This window comes from Tachysurus vachellii, chromosome 5 (assembly GCF_030014155.1).
Source record: "Tachysurus vachellii isolate PV-2020 chromosome 5, HZAU_Pvac_v1, whole genome shotgun sequence".
NCBI classification, from domain to species: domain Eukaryota; kingdom Metazoa; phylum Chordata; class Actinopteri; order Siluriformes; family Bagridae; genus Tachysurus; species Tachysurus vachellii.
The window spans coordinates 5,592,501-5,608,115 of NC_083464.1; the positions used below are offsets into that span (position 1 = coordinate 5,592,501).

Here is a 15,615-nt window from a genome sequence, read left to right on the forward strand (position 1 = left end):
AGCCTCGCTGTACTCTGTGTGTCTGCTCACTGAGAGCCTGGAGACCTCTCACCTCACCATGGGCGTGTGACTCGCTATTCAAACACACACACACATTAAGCTCTTAAATGAAGACATGTAATGATTTGAGAATTCAGCAGTATATTAGAGCATTATGGATGTTTTGCTGTGAATAGAATGAGCATAGGGATGTCTCTCTGAAACAGGTTTCTAGTTTTTATTTAGGAATCTGTCTGTCTGGATCTCTATATATCTGTCTGTCTGGATCTCTATATATCTGTCTGTCTGGATCTCTGTATATCTGTCTGTCTGGATCTCTGTATATCTGTCTGTCTGGATCTCTGTATATCTGTCTGTCTGGATCTCTGTATATCTGTCTGTCTGGATCTCTGTATATCTGTCTGTCTGGATCTCTGTATATCTGTCTGTCTGGATCTCTGTATATCTGTCTGTCTGGATCTCTGTATATCTGTCTGTCTGGATCTCTGTATATCTGTCTGTCTGGATCTCTGTATATCTGTCTGTCTGGATCTCTGTATATCTGTCTGTCTGGATCTCTGTATATCTGTCTGTCTGGATCTCTGTATATCTGTCTGTCTGGATCTCTGTATATCTGTCTGTCTGGATCTCTGTATATCTGTCTGTCTGGATCTCTGTATATCTGTCTGTATCTCTATATATCTGTCTGTCTGGATCTCTATATATCTGTCTGTCTGGATCTCTGTATATCTGTCTGTCTGGATCTCTGTATATCTGTCTGTCTGGATCTCTGTATATCTGTCTGTCTGGATCTCTATATATCTGTCTGTCTGGATCTCTGTATATCTGTCTGTCTGGATCTCTATATATCTGTCTGTCTGGATCTCTATATATCTGTCTGTCTGGATCTCTGTATATCTGTCTGTCTGGATCTCTATATATCTGTCTGTCTGGATCTCTGTATATCTGTCTATCTGGTTAACTCTTATCTGTCTTTCTGTATATCTGGTGAAGTTTGTCTGTCTGTCTGTCTTTTATACCAGGTTAACGTTGTCTGTATATCTGGACAACTCTGTCTATCTGTGTGTGTCTGTATATATATATATATATAGATAACTCTCTGTCTGTCTGTTTGTCTGTTTATCTGTCTGTCTATATATCTGTATAACTGTCTGTCAAGGCTGTCTGTGTGTATATTTGTATTACTCTCTGTTTGTGTATCTATCTGACAGTTTGTCTGACTGCCTGGCTGTCTTTCTGTCTAACTGCTGTATATTTGGCTAACTATGATTACATCTGTCTGTCCGTCTGTCTGTCTGTATATCTGTCTGGCTAGCTCTGTCTTTTTTACTGTCTGTTTGTATATCAGACTCAAAATAATTCTGAGGCCAAAAAAAAAAAATCTACATTCATCCCAAAACAATGAAGAGTTTTGAAAACTTCAGCAGTAAAAGATATGAGGACAAGCTGTAGCGTTTACAATAAACCTCATCCATATTTCTTTATCATCTCTTTATTACTGCTGTGAAATCGACTCGTCTTCACCCTCGTACTCACAAACTTTCCCCTTCCCTCCTGATGAGACTTGACCTTGCTCGTCATTGGCTCTCAGGGGACACGGAACATTTACCAAAATACCGCCAGACCTTTAATAGGGTTTTAATCAAGCTTTTAATCTATTACCCCAACCTTCTGATACCCCGCCCCTCCCCCCCACTCGCCTGCTCCCGTGGCACGGCGCAATGTCAGAAAGTGTTTCCACGCTTCGCGTTCGATGTGAGCCGCTCCAGAGCATGCCAGGAGCAGCCATTAGCACCAGCAGAGCTCGGGCCCAGATCCCTTAATGTGGCAGAATTTAGCCCTAATTAAACCTTGATATCATGTCAATTCAAATTAGCCAAGCTAGCAGCTACTGCGCCGACTAGCCTGGACTGTGCTAATTTAAATCAGGAAGCAGAACAGAGGATGAAGTTGAAACCTCCCAGAACACAGAACACACACACACTATCTTTCTCTCTCTCTCTCTCACTCTCTCTCTCTCTCTCTCTCTCTCTCTCTCGCTCGCTCTCTCTACTTTTGTAATTCTGCCAACTCAACTAGGAGGGAGGAGGGAAGATGAGAGGAGGCAGAATGTTAGCGGAGAGTGACACAGTAGATTAGAAATATTCGGTCCATTAAATTAGTGTGGCTGACCTCTGTGTGTGTGTGTGTGTGTGTGTGTGTGTAAGTTTGGAAGAAGCACTGGTTTCCTACTGAATTTATAATCCTCTATTCAGTGTCAGTTTGAACTTTTGCCTTCTCTTGACGCCTTCCCCAAAAATGAGCATCCAAATTGTTGGTGCTACATGGCTAACCAAATAAAGGAAAAGTCAAAGGTCATGCAATCTACAGGGCTTCCAATGACCCTTTTATTCACTTATCTTATAATAGAAAGATGGATGTGAGCCAATCACAGCTATTTTTGCACCATTTCTTTGTTCACTTAATGTTATTGTTTGCTAGTCATGTGCGTTCTGTCTAATATTAATATTCAAGTATTTGATTATGACTATTATTATTCAAATCACACAGGATTATGTTAATGCAATAAAATCCTGATGCTTTACTGTTGTTATGGTAACCGCTCGTACACCAGGACTTGTACTGGAGACACTTCACCTGATCTACTGTACACTCCCTGACAAAAGTCTTGTCGCCTATTCAAGTTGTAGGAACAACAAATAATAACTTGACTTCTAGGTGATCATTTGGAATCAGAAGTGGCTTATATGAAGGCAAAGACCTCTAGATAAAGCTTATTTTACCCAAATAAAATCTTATCATGCCTCGATTTTTAATTATTTAATTAGGACAGAAAGGTCAGACTTTGCTTAGACAAAAGTCTTGTCACATCTTTTTAATAATTCATAATTAACACCAGCAAACCCAACCTTCATTTGAAATGCAGCCTGACCTCTGACAGCGTGTCAAAGATTCAACCACAGACCAATGTGCTGATCAATCAAGAGCCTGAAGACCAAGTCTCCTGCTGAGGTGGCAGACATCTTTAAAGGTGCGGTCTCCGTTGTTTGAAAGCCAGTGTTGACATTTGAAATCACCAAAACAAACACGCCCCTAACCCAAATGGGTCCCACCCCTGTATTGATAGCTCCGCCCACATATACACCAGACAAGTATAACCCAAGTATAACCCAGACAACTGAATATTACGGTGGAACCTGTTGGGGGCAGCTGACCGAGGGGATATTTTTATCAATAAATGAACACAATGAGTAATACTATGGTAATACAAATGTGTTTTTGTAGTACTGTGTGTTGTACCATGAAAGGTTTATCTCCGTTTCACGCGGAAGACGTTCAGTTCTCTCCAGCGCTGGAAAGCTGATCCTATATTAACACGTCCTCTGTGTGTGTATCAGTATCAGTGAAGGAGGCGTGGTCTCTGTGTGTGTGTGTATCAGTGAAGGAGGCGTGGTCTCTGTGTGTGTATCAGTGAAGGAGGCGTGGCCTCTGTGTGTGTGTCAGTATCAGTGAAGGAGGCGTGGCCTCTGTGTGTGTATCAGTGAAGGAGGCGTGGCCTCTGTGTGTGTGTATCAGTGAAGGAGGCGTGGTGTCTGTATGTGTATCAGTATCAGTGAAGGAGATGTGGTCTCTGTGTGTGTATCAGTGAAGGAGACTGCCATTCTGATGTGAGTGTGTGTGTGTGTGTGTTGCAGCACGGTGACGTCAGCTGTGTTTACAGTGGGAGACAACGTGGTGTCTGGCAGCGATGATCGTACTGTCAAGGTGTGGGACCTGAAGAACATGAGGTCCCCAATAGCAACCATCCGCACAGATTCTGCTGTAAACAGGTAACACTGAGACGGTGTCAGAGCCGACGTGCTGAGTTTAGTATCAGGAAATGTGTGTAAGACGCTCATTTTGTCAAATATTCAGATTTCATGTGACTCTTTCTTCCTGGTGTGTAGGATAAGTGTCTCAGCGAACCAGAGGATCATCGCCCTGCCACACGACAACAGACAGGTCCGGCTGTTTGATATGACCGGGGTTCGACTGGCCCGCCTCCCACGCAGCAACAGACAGGTATGTGTCTTTGTGTGTCTGTGTGATATTAAAGTATATCAGATGTTTGTCTAGCATATGAATGTGTGTGTGTGTGTGTGTGTGTGTGTGTGTGTGAGTGAGAAAGTGTGATTTTATGGCGGTTAGATTTATTACTGTTCCATATGTATGTGTAACACCAAGGTGTGTTTGTGTAGCAAATATTTTCTTGTGTAGCATTAAGGTGCAGTTGTGTGGCTTTAAGGTCTATTTGTGTTGCAAAGGGGTGTGTGTGGCTTCAAGGGGTATATAAACGCATATATTCTTTGTGTTGCATTGTGTAACATATTCTGTTACAATTTGTGTGTTTGTTGTTTTTGTGTAAGTACATATGTTTGTGTACCTTTATGAATTGTTTGTGTAGAAAAGTGTGTGTAGAATTATGGTTTATTTGTGTAGCATAAATGCGTGTTTGTGTTTAATCCAGTTTTTAGGTATTTGTCAAGCATAAAAGTGTTTGTGTAGCATAAATGTGTGTTTACAGTATGTGCCTTGTGCTTTTCCTAACCTTGTGTGTGTGTGTGTGTGTGTGTGTGTGTGTGTGTCTAGGGTCATCGGCGCATGGTGTGCTGCTCAGTGTGGAACGAAGAGAACCAGGCGTGTAACCTGTTCACATGTGGCTTCGATCGGCAGGCCATCGGCTGGAACATCAACATTCCAGCACTGCTGCAGGACAAGTGAACACACACACACACACACACACACAAACACACACTAATCCTTCATACCTACACAATGCTTGAGAAAGCACAGTAAACCACACATTGGTGTATTGATTTCTTGAACCCCAAGTGTGTGTGTGTGTGTGTGTGTGTGTGTGTGAATGATGACAACACACACATCAATATGAACCACACACACTGCTAACATGACAATCACACACAGTTTAACGCTGACTCACATCAGTCAGGTGGACCGTCGTATAGTCAGTGTGAGAGATTTGCTTCAGTTCCTCCTTCAGGTATTCAGGTGGGTGATTTGGCAACATGCCAACCGGTGAACCATAAACAGCAGCATCGTGATACAATTTTTCGCACAATTCTCGACACTCTAGTACAAGAGACTAAAATAAAATAAAATAAATAATAAAATCAATGTTACACGGCTACGCTAAATCTGCCTAGCAACAGGAATCCGATTGGCCGACAACCTTTTAAACCTTTACTAGCTGTTATTTTTATTTTTTTTGTTTCCGGGAAGATTTCAGAGTGAAGATTAATACGACGAATACAAACGAGGCAGGCTGTTAGAGGAAAATAACGAACGACAGGACGGCGTGATGCGCTGCATCACAACACAAACTTTATTATTGTCCTCTAACAGCATACAAGTGCTTTAATCTTCTTACACTGTTACAGTAATGCGCTTTTTTATTTATTTATAGTTGTATTAAAGTTACCGTTTACGTTATATTCGACTCCATCAATCTCTCAGCTGATTTTTTTTTTTTCATTTATATTTTTTAACTTTAATCAAATAAAAAAAAATGTCTACAATTGAATTTTATGCCGTTTCACCCACCCGTATTCACCTGAATGTCTCAAATACTTACGTTAAGTTCTAGAAAATTCTGACAGTCCTATTTTTTTTCTTGCAAGGTTTGACGAAATCAAGAACGATATTTCTGATATAATAATATAACATTGCTACATGCTAACACGCTTCAAATCCTTGTTTTTAGCTTCCTCCACACACAGCTTTAGCTCCTGCGCTGTTAAGTCACACTTCAGCATTACGCTCTTTAGTATCTTGTTCCTTTCCTGTGCTGGTTGTACAGAGATTTTTATTGCACACAATACAATGTGCTGTATAGAATATAGTCATTTAAAAAAAAAAGACCCACACACACACACACACACACACACACACACACTTTCTGTTAAAGAACAGTATTGCTTTATTCATTCTGCATGAAAAATCTCGCTGTCTGTCAGATCTAAAAATAAAATGCTGTTGTGATCGCTGTGTAATTTGATCTTCCGAAGTGAAAAATATAAAATGTGAACGTGTTAATGGCGTATTTTTTTTTTTATGAATAAAGTTAAACGATGTATGTGTCATGTTTAATTTGGCACGATTCTTATCCCCTGTTGGACAGGAGGCTAAACATCGCGTTAGATCCAGTGTACTGATGTCTTATATAATGCTGTAGGACAAGAGCCGTCACCAGAGACTAAATTATTATTGATGTTGGACTAGACGTTTCACACACCATCGTGTGGATGTGCTCTGGAATTTGGAGTGTTTTCATAAACCCACCGCACAGCTATAGTGTATCTGAGACGTCTGAATAGAAACTATAATAATGTATGAATGCTGTGATGGTGGAAATGTGTATAGTGAACCTAGAGATAATGTGTTACATTCAAACACATCTGTACCACATGACTACAACGTGTAAATAAACGTCATTGTCAGAAGGTGAACACTGTGTGACTTTCTCAGACATTTGTGTTGCATTAAAACTGTTAAATGTACTTGATTACTGCTCTGAATTAAAGAGACCACGCTTCCTTCACTGGTACTGATACACACACAGAGGCCACGCCTCCTTCACTGATACTGATACACACACAGAGGCCACGCCTCCTTCACTGATACTGATACACACACAGAGGCCACGCCCCCTTCCCTGGTACTGATACACACACAGAGGCCACGCCTCCTTCACTGATACTGATACACACACAGAGGCCACGCCTCCTTCACTGATACTGATACACACACAGAGGCCACGCCCCCTTCCCTGATACTGATACACACACAGAGGCCACGCCCCCTTCCCTGATACTGATACACACACAGAGGCCACGCTTCCTTCACTGGTACTGATACACACACAGAGGCCACGCCCCCTTCCCTGGTACTGATACACACACAGAGGCCACGCCTCCTTCACAGATACTGATACACACACAGAGGCCACGCCCCCTTCCCTGGTACTGATACACACACAGAGGCCATGCTTCCTTCACTGGTACTGATACACACACAGAGGCCACGCCTCCTTCACTGATACTGATACACACACAGAGGCCACGCCTCCTTCACTGATACACACACAGACCACGCCCCCTTCCCTGGTACTGATACACACAGAGGTCACACCCCTTCATTGATACTGATACACACAGAAACCACACCTCCTTCACTGGTACTGACACACACACACACACAAAAAGGGCACGCCCCCTTCTATGGCACTGATACAGAGGCCACGCCTCCTTCACTGGTACTGACACACACAGAGACCACACCTCCTACACTGATACTGATACACACACATAGGCCACGCCCCTTCACTAGTACTGATACACATACAGAGACCACGCCCCCTTCATTGATACTGATACACACACAGAAGCCACGCCTCCTTCACTGATACTGATATACACACACAGAAGCCACGCCTCCTTCACTGGTACTGATACACACACAGAGGCCACGCCCCCATAACCGGTACTGATACACACACAGAGACCACGCCTCCATCACTGATACTGACACTCACACACAGGGCACGCCCCCTTCTATGGCACTGATACAGAAGCCACACCTTCTTCACTGTTACTGATACACACTGAGGCCACGCCCCCTTCACTGATACTGATGCACACACACAGAGGCCACGTCTCCTTCACTGATACTGATACACACACAGAAGCCACGCCTCCTTCACTGGTACTGACACACACACACAAGTTACGCCCCCTTCTATGGCACTGATACAGAAACCACGCCTCCTTCACTGATACTGACACACACAGGCCACGCCCCCTTCTATGGCACTGATACAGAAGCCACGCCCCCTTCACTGATACTGATGCACATACACAGAGGCCACGCCTCTTTCACTGGTACTGACACACACACACAGAGGCCACGTGATCGTCATCACTGATGAAGGTTGTATTCTTGATTCTCATTGGTCAGAAGGTTTTGATGAATTTTCATTATCATTCATTATTATTTTAATAGTAACATCTTTACTGGGACGCTCCACATACACAGAATGAAGTCTGTGAAATGTTTGATACGGTGAGTTTCTCATGGAAGGAGTCTCCAGTGTCAGTCAGCCATGCCTCCTGGTTACGTGTCATGTACCATGAGCATTTAACCGCACACCCTGAAGTGTTTTATTGCTTTTGTACCGTGTGTGGTTTTAACTTTCTTAATAAAAATGTAACTTTCTCATCAGCAGTCTGAAAATAAACGCATGTATGTGCGTATATGCGTATATTAATAATATATGCATTTATATCCCTCAGATTTTCACCTGATTTTTGTTCCTTCTAAAGTTTTGGTCAAGTCTATACTACGCTCAAACGTCCAAACTTCTTCCTGTAAAAATCCTCAGACTGAAAATCTTCTGCCCACCAAGTTGACTATAATGTTATAAAAGCAGAAATGTTTCAAATCAACTCCGGTGTTAAAGTAAAAACCATTCACCGTATGTACATTCAGTGGGTGTTAACATGAATATTCATCCAAGCAGCTCCACAACATTTTAATCGTCTGAACCTGCATGAAGACAGAAATGTTTCTTGAGTTTTTTTTTATGCTTAGTTTATTCACATAAACATTCACTTTTAAGGTACAACTCAAGTGCAATGTACAGATCTTAGCAGCATAATAATTGCAGATTTAAATATACATTTTAATTTGATGCCTCAATATTTTTTTTTGTCATTTTTTACCTCATTGTTTTTACAAAGTTTACAAAATATACAGAGAATATTACAATATTGCCGATCGGTCACATGCCTACTACTGACTTTCGTGATTTTTTCATTGACGAACCGTTGATGTGGATGTAACCTGTGTAGGGGAATTAAGAGCAAAAAAAAACAAGACAATCGGTTTGGACTTTCTGGAGGAAATCTGTGAGTAGCGAAGGATAAAAAAGGAGTGTGGATACAGCAGGGATGATGTGGATCGTCGCTCGTTATCGTAGCTTCTACGTGGATTAGCACAAGGTTTTAAAAGACCGGGGAAGACCGTGATGGAGGACGAGACTCTCCATCCTAATCTACTGCATCAGCCTATTACATATCAGTCTACAGTTAATCACAGATTCAGGAAAATACACTGATATTGGGGGGCAAAGAGAAGTGATCATGCACAGCTCAGAGGGCTCATTTACAAATCCCAACACCCACAGGACTGAGGGTATGTTCGTAGAACCACCACTAGGTGTCGCTCTTACAGCTAGGACACGTTTAGAAACTCTGCTTCATCTCAAATCCAAACTCAAAATCTGAAATAGACAAGAAATCATCAGGCTTTCGTTATTTATCAGACTCCAAAGGATGAAAGTAGAAATGAAATGTTGAAAATTTAATTTTAATATTTGTTTTCTTTATTAGCTTTATCGTAAATAAATTGTAAGAGCTGATCCCACCCACTTAGTTCGATTGACATGTGATCTTATGATCAAACAGCTAATATATAAATTGATTTTTTATTTATTTACATCAATTCATATCAATATATGTATCGTCAATGACAAAAAGGTTCAAAATAGCAAAGAAAATAGACATTTAATCATCTTTAAAAATTTTGTACACACGATGTGTGTTTTAATATTTGATGTTTTATAATAAAGTTCTACAGTTCGAATGATAACACAAACCATTATTCTAAATAAGAAATAATACATTTTTAATATTTTGTAATTTTTTAAAACATAAAATGTCATTTTATTTTATTCTATTTCATATAGAAATTCATCTTAGACCGTTATCAGTGTTTTTTTTTCCCACAAAATAAAATTTTTGGACTTGAAAAACTCTATATAATAATTTTATAAATATGATTTAATTTCCTTCATTTAATATGAAGCAGAAATTTCAGATTTTTTTTAAAAGGTGATATTTAGACTAATTTTAGTATTTATTTATACATTTTTTCCCTGTTTTTTTCCCCCTGTGATTTTAACATTTGAGTTTTAGAATTGTATTTGTCATGTGTTGATATTTTCCTCTAATAAGGAGACATTTTTATTTTCAGTTTTATTTATCTTCTCTCAAAATGACACAGAGAAGTAAGATTTGTAAGATTATATATATATATATATATATATATATATATATATATATATATATATATATATATATATATATATATAATCATATTTATGTCCTGTTATAAAACAGGCTGCTGGAATCTTAAACCAAAATCGGTATTTATTGATTGCTTTTTTTTCCCCAACGTTTATTAATTGATTTTAAGTTTTTACCATCTGACTTGAATTTTAATATTATTTTTAATTATTTTTTTTTTCTTCCTTCCTGAATACATGAAATGGAACATTTTAGTTTCAAACAAAATCTCAGATTCATGTCTTATTGTAATGATTTTATTTACCCTAAAATGACTACGTTATTTAATTAAAATTAGTCTTAAAGGAGGATTTTTTTAAAATCTTGTCTACCTTTGGTCCTCTGATATTGTGCGTCGCCTGATAAAAACGCTGAGCTCATGACTAGGTAGTAACAGCATTCTAAATAAATAAATAAATAAATAAAATATACGACTGTGTAGTAATAATAATTAAACCTCATGTGGCAAAAATATCGTGTGGCAAAACCCCAGTGTGTAATAATAAAGGCTACGGCTATCCGCCTGCATCTCTCTTCTCTTCTCAATACCTACTTTATTCTTCATGAATGGGGATTTGCCCAATAACAATAATGCCATACTGTATACTTCACACCAACAAATAGAATTTCTCCTCCACAGCGTTCCTCTGTGTCCGATTCTCCCCTTTTCCCTTTTAGCGTGGGTCAGCGCTCCTGCCGTGTGCCTTTAGTAAATACACAGTAAAGCAACATAAATGAAAAAAAAAAAAACAAGGACATGTCATGAGCGGAGAGGTATTAAAGCGACGCGGTGTAGCAGCTCGAGCGCTCTGTACAGACCTGCCGTGCTTTAATGGCACCATTTATGTTAGCTTGTCACTATTTCCTCCACTCGTCTCTTTATATTCCCTGCGCTGCACACAAAAGGGCTTGAATTAACCTGTCGCTGCAATGTCAAACCACCCTCCTGCTCTTTTTTCTGTTGGAGGTGAGAGCAGGAGAGCTTGTGTGCTTGATGAAGGGGAAAAAAAAGAAGGTAAGGTTTGTATATATGTGTGTGTGTGTGTGTGTGTGTGTGTGTGTGTGTGTGAGAGAGAGAGAGAGAGGAGGGGCACATCATTCTGACAGCGCCTTTAATTGGACGGTGTGCGAAGAACTCTACAGGGGCCGAGCATCCGGAAACAGGCCAGTGATGACAACATGGATGCTGCCTTTCACTTTGCCAAAGGTTAACACACACCACACACACACATTTAGTGGAGTGTGACAGCTGTAGGTGAATAGAGAAAGCGGACGAACGAAGGTGAAAATGAATTGTCGTTTCCGAAACCCTTTTTTTTTTCCTCCTCTTCACAATCAGGGATACTAAGTCTTTACATTTACGTTCATGTTCGTTCTCAATCTCTCGCTCTTTAGGTACAGCGAGGTATTTTGTCTGTGTCACTTTGTCACGTCGTTCATGGCGTCAGCAGGAAGTGCTCTTGTTCCGCCGGTTTTCGGACCCAGGTCCCTAACCCGGCTTCCCTCAGCGCTCGCACCCACTGGTCCTTCGCGGTCTGGTAGGATGCTGCCGCCTGCTTGGCCTCGCCGTACGTCAGCGGGTCGGTGCTCAAACCCGGAGCGCTCGCTGCCAGCTGCGGAAAAAAGAAGTTGAGTGAGAGTGAGAGAGCAAAACAAAAACGAATGAGCCGGCACAAAGCGGGAACTTCAACAGCTGTGTAATCTCCCCATTTAAATTTCACAAGCAATTGAACATTCTGTGAGATTTTTGGTGCATTTTCTTTGTCTCTCTCAAACACACACACACACACACACACACAGACACAGATAGGAGATAGAGAGGTGCAGCAGATGAAGAAGAGGCATGGAGAAAAGTAAAGTTTCTTGGGAGATTAGCGTGTGTGCTCGTGCGTCTCTCACTGTGCTCACCGAGCGTTTGCCATGGGAGGCTGCTCAAGTGCTTTTCACGATGATTACCAGCTCTACAGTCATTAGACTTTAACTGCCACCATTTGGTAGAGCAGCCGGAGCTCTTCTGTACACTACCATGATGAGGCCGTGTGCTTTTCTGTTTTTCTCACAAAGTGAAACTCATTACAAACATCCTGACTTGTTTTCGGTAAAAACTCAGACTTCATACTGTTTCGGTTTAAGTTATGGTTAGAGATCATAAAAAATACCAAACCTCCAAATTTACGAGAGCGTTGATGTTAAGGCAATATGTCGGCGCTGACGGTGTGACGTGTAAGGGTTTAAAAAACGACTGGAACTTTACGGAGTGAAAAAAAAAACATCACAGCAGACGTTTGGATTCGTTCTTAAGAACCAAGAAAAAAGAGTTCAGAGATGAAGAGTTCACATCCTGTACAGAGAGAGTGGAAGGGAAGCAAAGAGAGGAGGGATGAACACCACTACCTCACACCCCATAACCCCCACTGACTGATACCACACAACACACTGAGCACTTACTTAAGTCTTACTCTGTAAACTGGGGGGATTTTTAATACTTTTCTTTTTGAAAGAAAGACGTACAAAGTAAGAATGTCACTGTATGGTCTAAACCATTGTCTTTTAACTGTGCACATGACAATAAAACTCGAATCTGGATGGATGGATGGATGGATGGATGGAAGGAAGGAAGGAAGGAAGGAAGGTAGGAAGGAAGGAAGGAAGGTAGGAAGGATGAAGGAAGGAAAGAAGAAAGGAAGGATGAAGGAAGGAAGGAAGGAAGGAAGGAAGGAAGGAAGGAAGGAGGGATGAAGGAAGGAAGGAAGGAAGGAAGGAAGGAAGGAAGGAAGGAAGGAAGGAAGGATGAAGGAAGGAAGGAAGGAAGGAAGGAAGGAAGGATGAAGGAAGGAAGGAAGGAAGGAAGGATGAAGGAAGGAAGGAAGGAAGGAAGGAAGGAAGAAAGGAAGGATGAAGGAAGGAAGGAAGGAAGGAAGGAAGGAAGGAAGGATGAAGGAAGGAAGGAAGGAAGGAAGGAAGGAAGGAAGGAAGGAAGGATGAAGGAAGGAAGGAAGGAAGGAAGGATGAAGGAAGGAAGGAAGGAAGGAAGGAAGGATGAAGGAAGGAAGGAAGGATGAAGGAAGGAAGGAAGGAAGGAAGGAAGGAAGGAAGGAAGGAAGGAAGGAAGGAAGGAAGGAAGGAAGGAAGGAGGGATGAAGGAAGGAAGGATGGAAGGAAGGAAGGAAGGAAGGAAGGAAAGCAAGTAGGGATGATGGAAGGGAGAAAGGAAGCAAAGAAGGAAAATAGAAAGGATGGAAGGAAGCAAAGAAAGAAGAAAGGAAGGAAGCAAGGAATGAAGGAATGAAAGAAGGAAGGAAGGGAACCAGTGAAAGAAGAGATGAGGGTTGGAAGGAAAACAATGAAAGGGGGATGAAGGAAGGGAAGCAGTGAAAGGAGGGGTATTTATTTACTTATTAATTAATTATTATTATTATTATTTTATTTCCAATCTTCCATGATACATTGTGTGAGCCTCCGGTATGCAAATATCAACACTGGGAAAGGGGTGGGGCTATAGGGGTGGGGCTATAGGGGTGGGGCTATAGGGGTGGGGCTATAGGGGTGGGGCTATAGGGGTGGGGGGGGTGGGGTTCTTTTAGCTTTTTTTTTTTTTTTTTACATATTGTTGTAGTCTTGTATTCAGTCTAGAAAAAGAAAGAAAAAATATTTTAAAAAAAGTCATTTTATTATTACATAATATATTATATTACATAATAAATATTATATTTATGTTCGTTATATTTTTTACATTCTGAATGATAATCTATTCTTTCTTTCTTGTGTCTGTTTGCTCTTCATCACCACCTGAAGCGGATAAATATTTTGCTGATGTTGCGTTCGCTCTCGTTATGTTTTGAATGAGTGAAGGACAAATAAAAAGCTTTTGATGTATTACGAAACAAAATTGTGTGACGTAAAGAGTTTCCTTTCTCTATTAAGGCTGACAGAATCTGCACATCTTCTTAGTTTCATATTATCACCAAATATCAGCAAAAGATTCAGTGTGTGTGTGCGTGTGTGTGTGTGTGTGTGTGTGTGTGTGTGTGTGTGTGTGTTGGAGCAGCTCTTACTTTGCGGTAGACTCTGTTCCAGCGTGTGAAAAGTGCACGTTTACAGAGTCGTGATGGAGCTCCACAGTCTCTTCGTTTGCCCATGGAGGCGTTGATCACCTCCAGCTGCTCATCTCCTGCAGTCCAGTTCACACTCAAGCACGATGCCTTGAGCTGCTGCCAACACTCACTGCTGCTCAGACCTATTACACACACACACACACAGTGATCAGTCATCACACACAGCAGCAGAAGAAATCTTAATACCACCAAGTGGACATTAATACAGTACCGAGTATAACTGCATGCGCACTACAGCACATTCTCAGCTAAACAAAGGTCATGTTCCTTACAGATTTTCTCCATTAGTGTACTGTACGAATATCGACTTCACGCAGAAACACCATACCTCCTCAACCCCGGGGTCGCACCTCATGCAACTTTACCCACTTTTTTATTATTACAGAGTTCTCAGGATTTTTTTTTTTACTATACGTATTTCTGTAGCAATTTATGAGGCTACTAATTTCATTTGGAGGAAAATTAGCTTCTCGATCTTTCCGTAGGAAAAAATTCACAGATTTTTAAAACATTAGACTGTTTTTTTTAATGAGTGTTACAATACTGTGAAGGGGGGCACGGTGGCTTAGTGGTTAGCACGTTCGCCTCACACCTCCAGGGTTGGGGGTTCGATTCCCGCCTCCACCTTGTGTGTGTGGAGTTTGCATGTTCTCCCCGTTCCTCGGGGGTTTCCTCCGGGTACTCTGGTTTCCTCCCCTGGTCCAAAGACATGCATGGTAGGTTGATTGGCATCTCTGGAAAATTGTCCGTAGTGTGTGAATGAGTGTGTGTGTGTGTGTGTGCCCTGTGATGGGTTGGCACTCCGTCCAGGGTGTATCCTGCATTGATGCCCGATGACGCCTGAGATAGGCACAGGCTCCCCGTGACCTGAGGTAGTTCGGATAAGCGGTAGAAGATGAATGAATGAATGAATAAAATACTGTGACAATTTATTAACACCACAGAGCATTTCATTTCATTTAATTTAACATACAATTTCGTCACTTCAACTCATTTGAATTAATTAGCATGCAAATGATCCTTGCTTTTTTGTGATTTTGTTGTGGCCAAAAAAACTTGATCTTGTACTTTTATCCAGAGTGACTTACATTCTATACAACTAAGGGTTAAGGGCCTTTCTCAGGGTCCCAGCAGTAGCAGATTGGTGGATGTAGGGTTCAAACTCATAACCTTCCAGTCGATAGTCCAACACCTTAACCACTAGGCTATCACATCCCACAGTTTATGTGAACATGACAAGCTAGAGTTTTTATCTTTATCTTATTAAATTCAAGAAAGAATAAAAAAGATGCTGGTGAAGGAATGACTGCAATTGCTAC

General features: G+C 41.1%; 2 protein-coding genes across 4 annotated transcripts in view; one reads left to right on the forward strand and one right to left on the reverse strand.

The window, feature by feature from the left end:
- Nucleotides 1-6,506, forward strand: part of wdr37 (WD repeat domain 37) — a 46,571-nt gene extending 40,065 nt beyond the window's left edge. For all 3 annotated transcript variants that reach the window (XM_060869576.1, XM_060869574.1, XM_060869573.1), the window contains 3 exons: nucleotides 3,696-3,830; nucleotides 3,948-4,062; nucleotides 4,630-6,506. In XM_060869576.1, the coding sequence (XP_060725559.1) occupies nucleotides 3,696-3,830; nucleotides 3,948-4,062; nucleotides 4,630-4,761 (382 nt within the window). In that variant the 3' untranslated portion in view covers nucleotides 4,762-6,506. The remainder of the gene's footprint in view (nucleotides 1-3,695; nucleotides 3,831-3,947; nucleotides 4,063-4,629) is intronic.
- A 4,749-nt stretch (nucleotides 6,507-11,255) lies between these two features.
- Nucleotides 11,256-15,615, reverse strand: part of adarb2 (adenosine deaminase RNA specific B2 (inactive)) — a 221,513-nt gene continuing 217,153 nt past the window's right edge. Inside the window, exons 9-10 of the mRNA XM_060869592.1 lie at nucleotides 14,237-14,418; nucleotides 11,256-11,794 (exon numbers count right to left, since the gene is read on the reverse strand). Of these exons, the coding sequence (XP_060725575.1) occupies nucleotides 11,618-11,794; nucleotides 14,237-14,418 (359 nt within the window). The 3' untranslated portion in view covers nucleotides 11,256-11,617. The remainder of the gene's footprint in view (nucleotides 11,795-14,236; nucleotides 14,419-15,615) is intronic.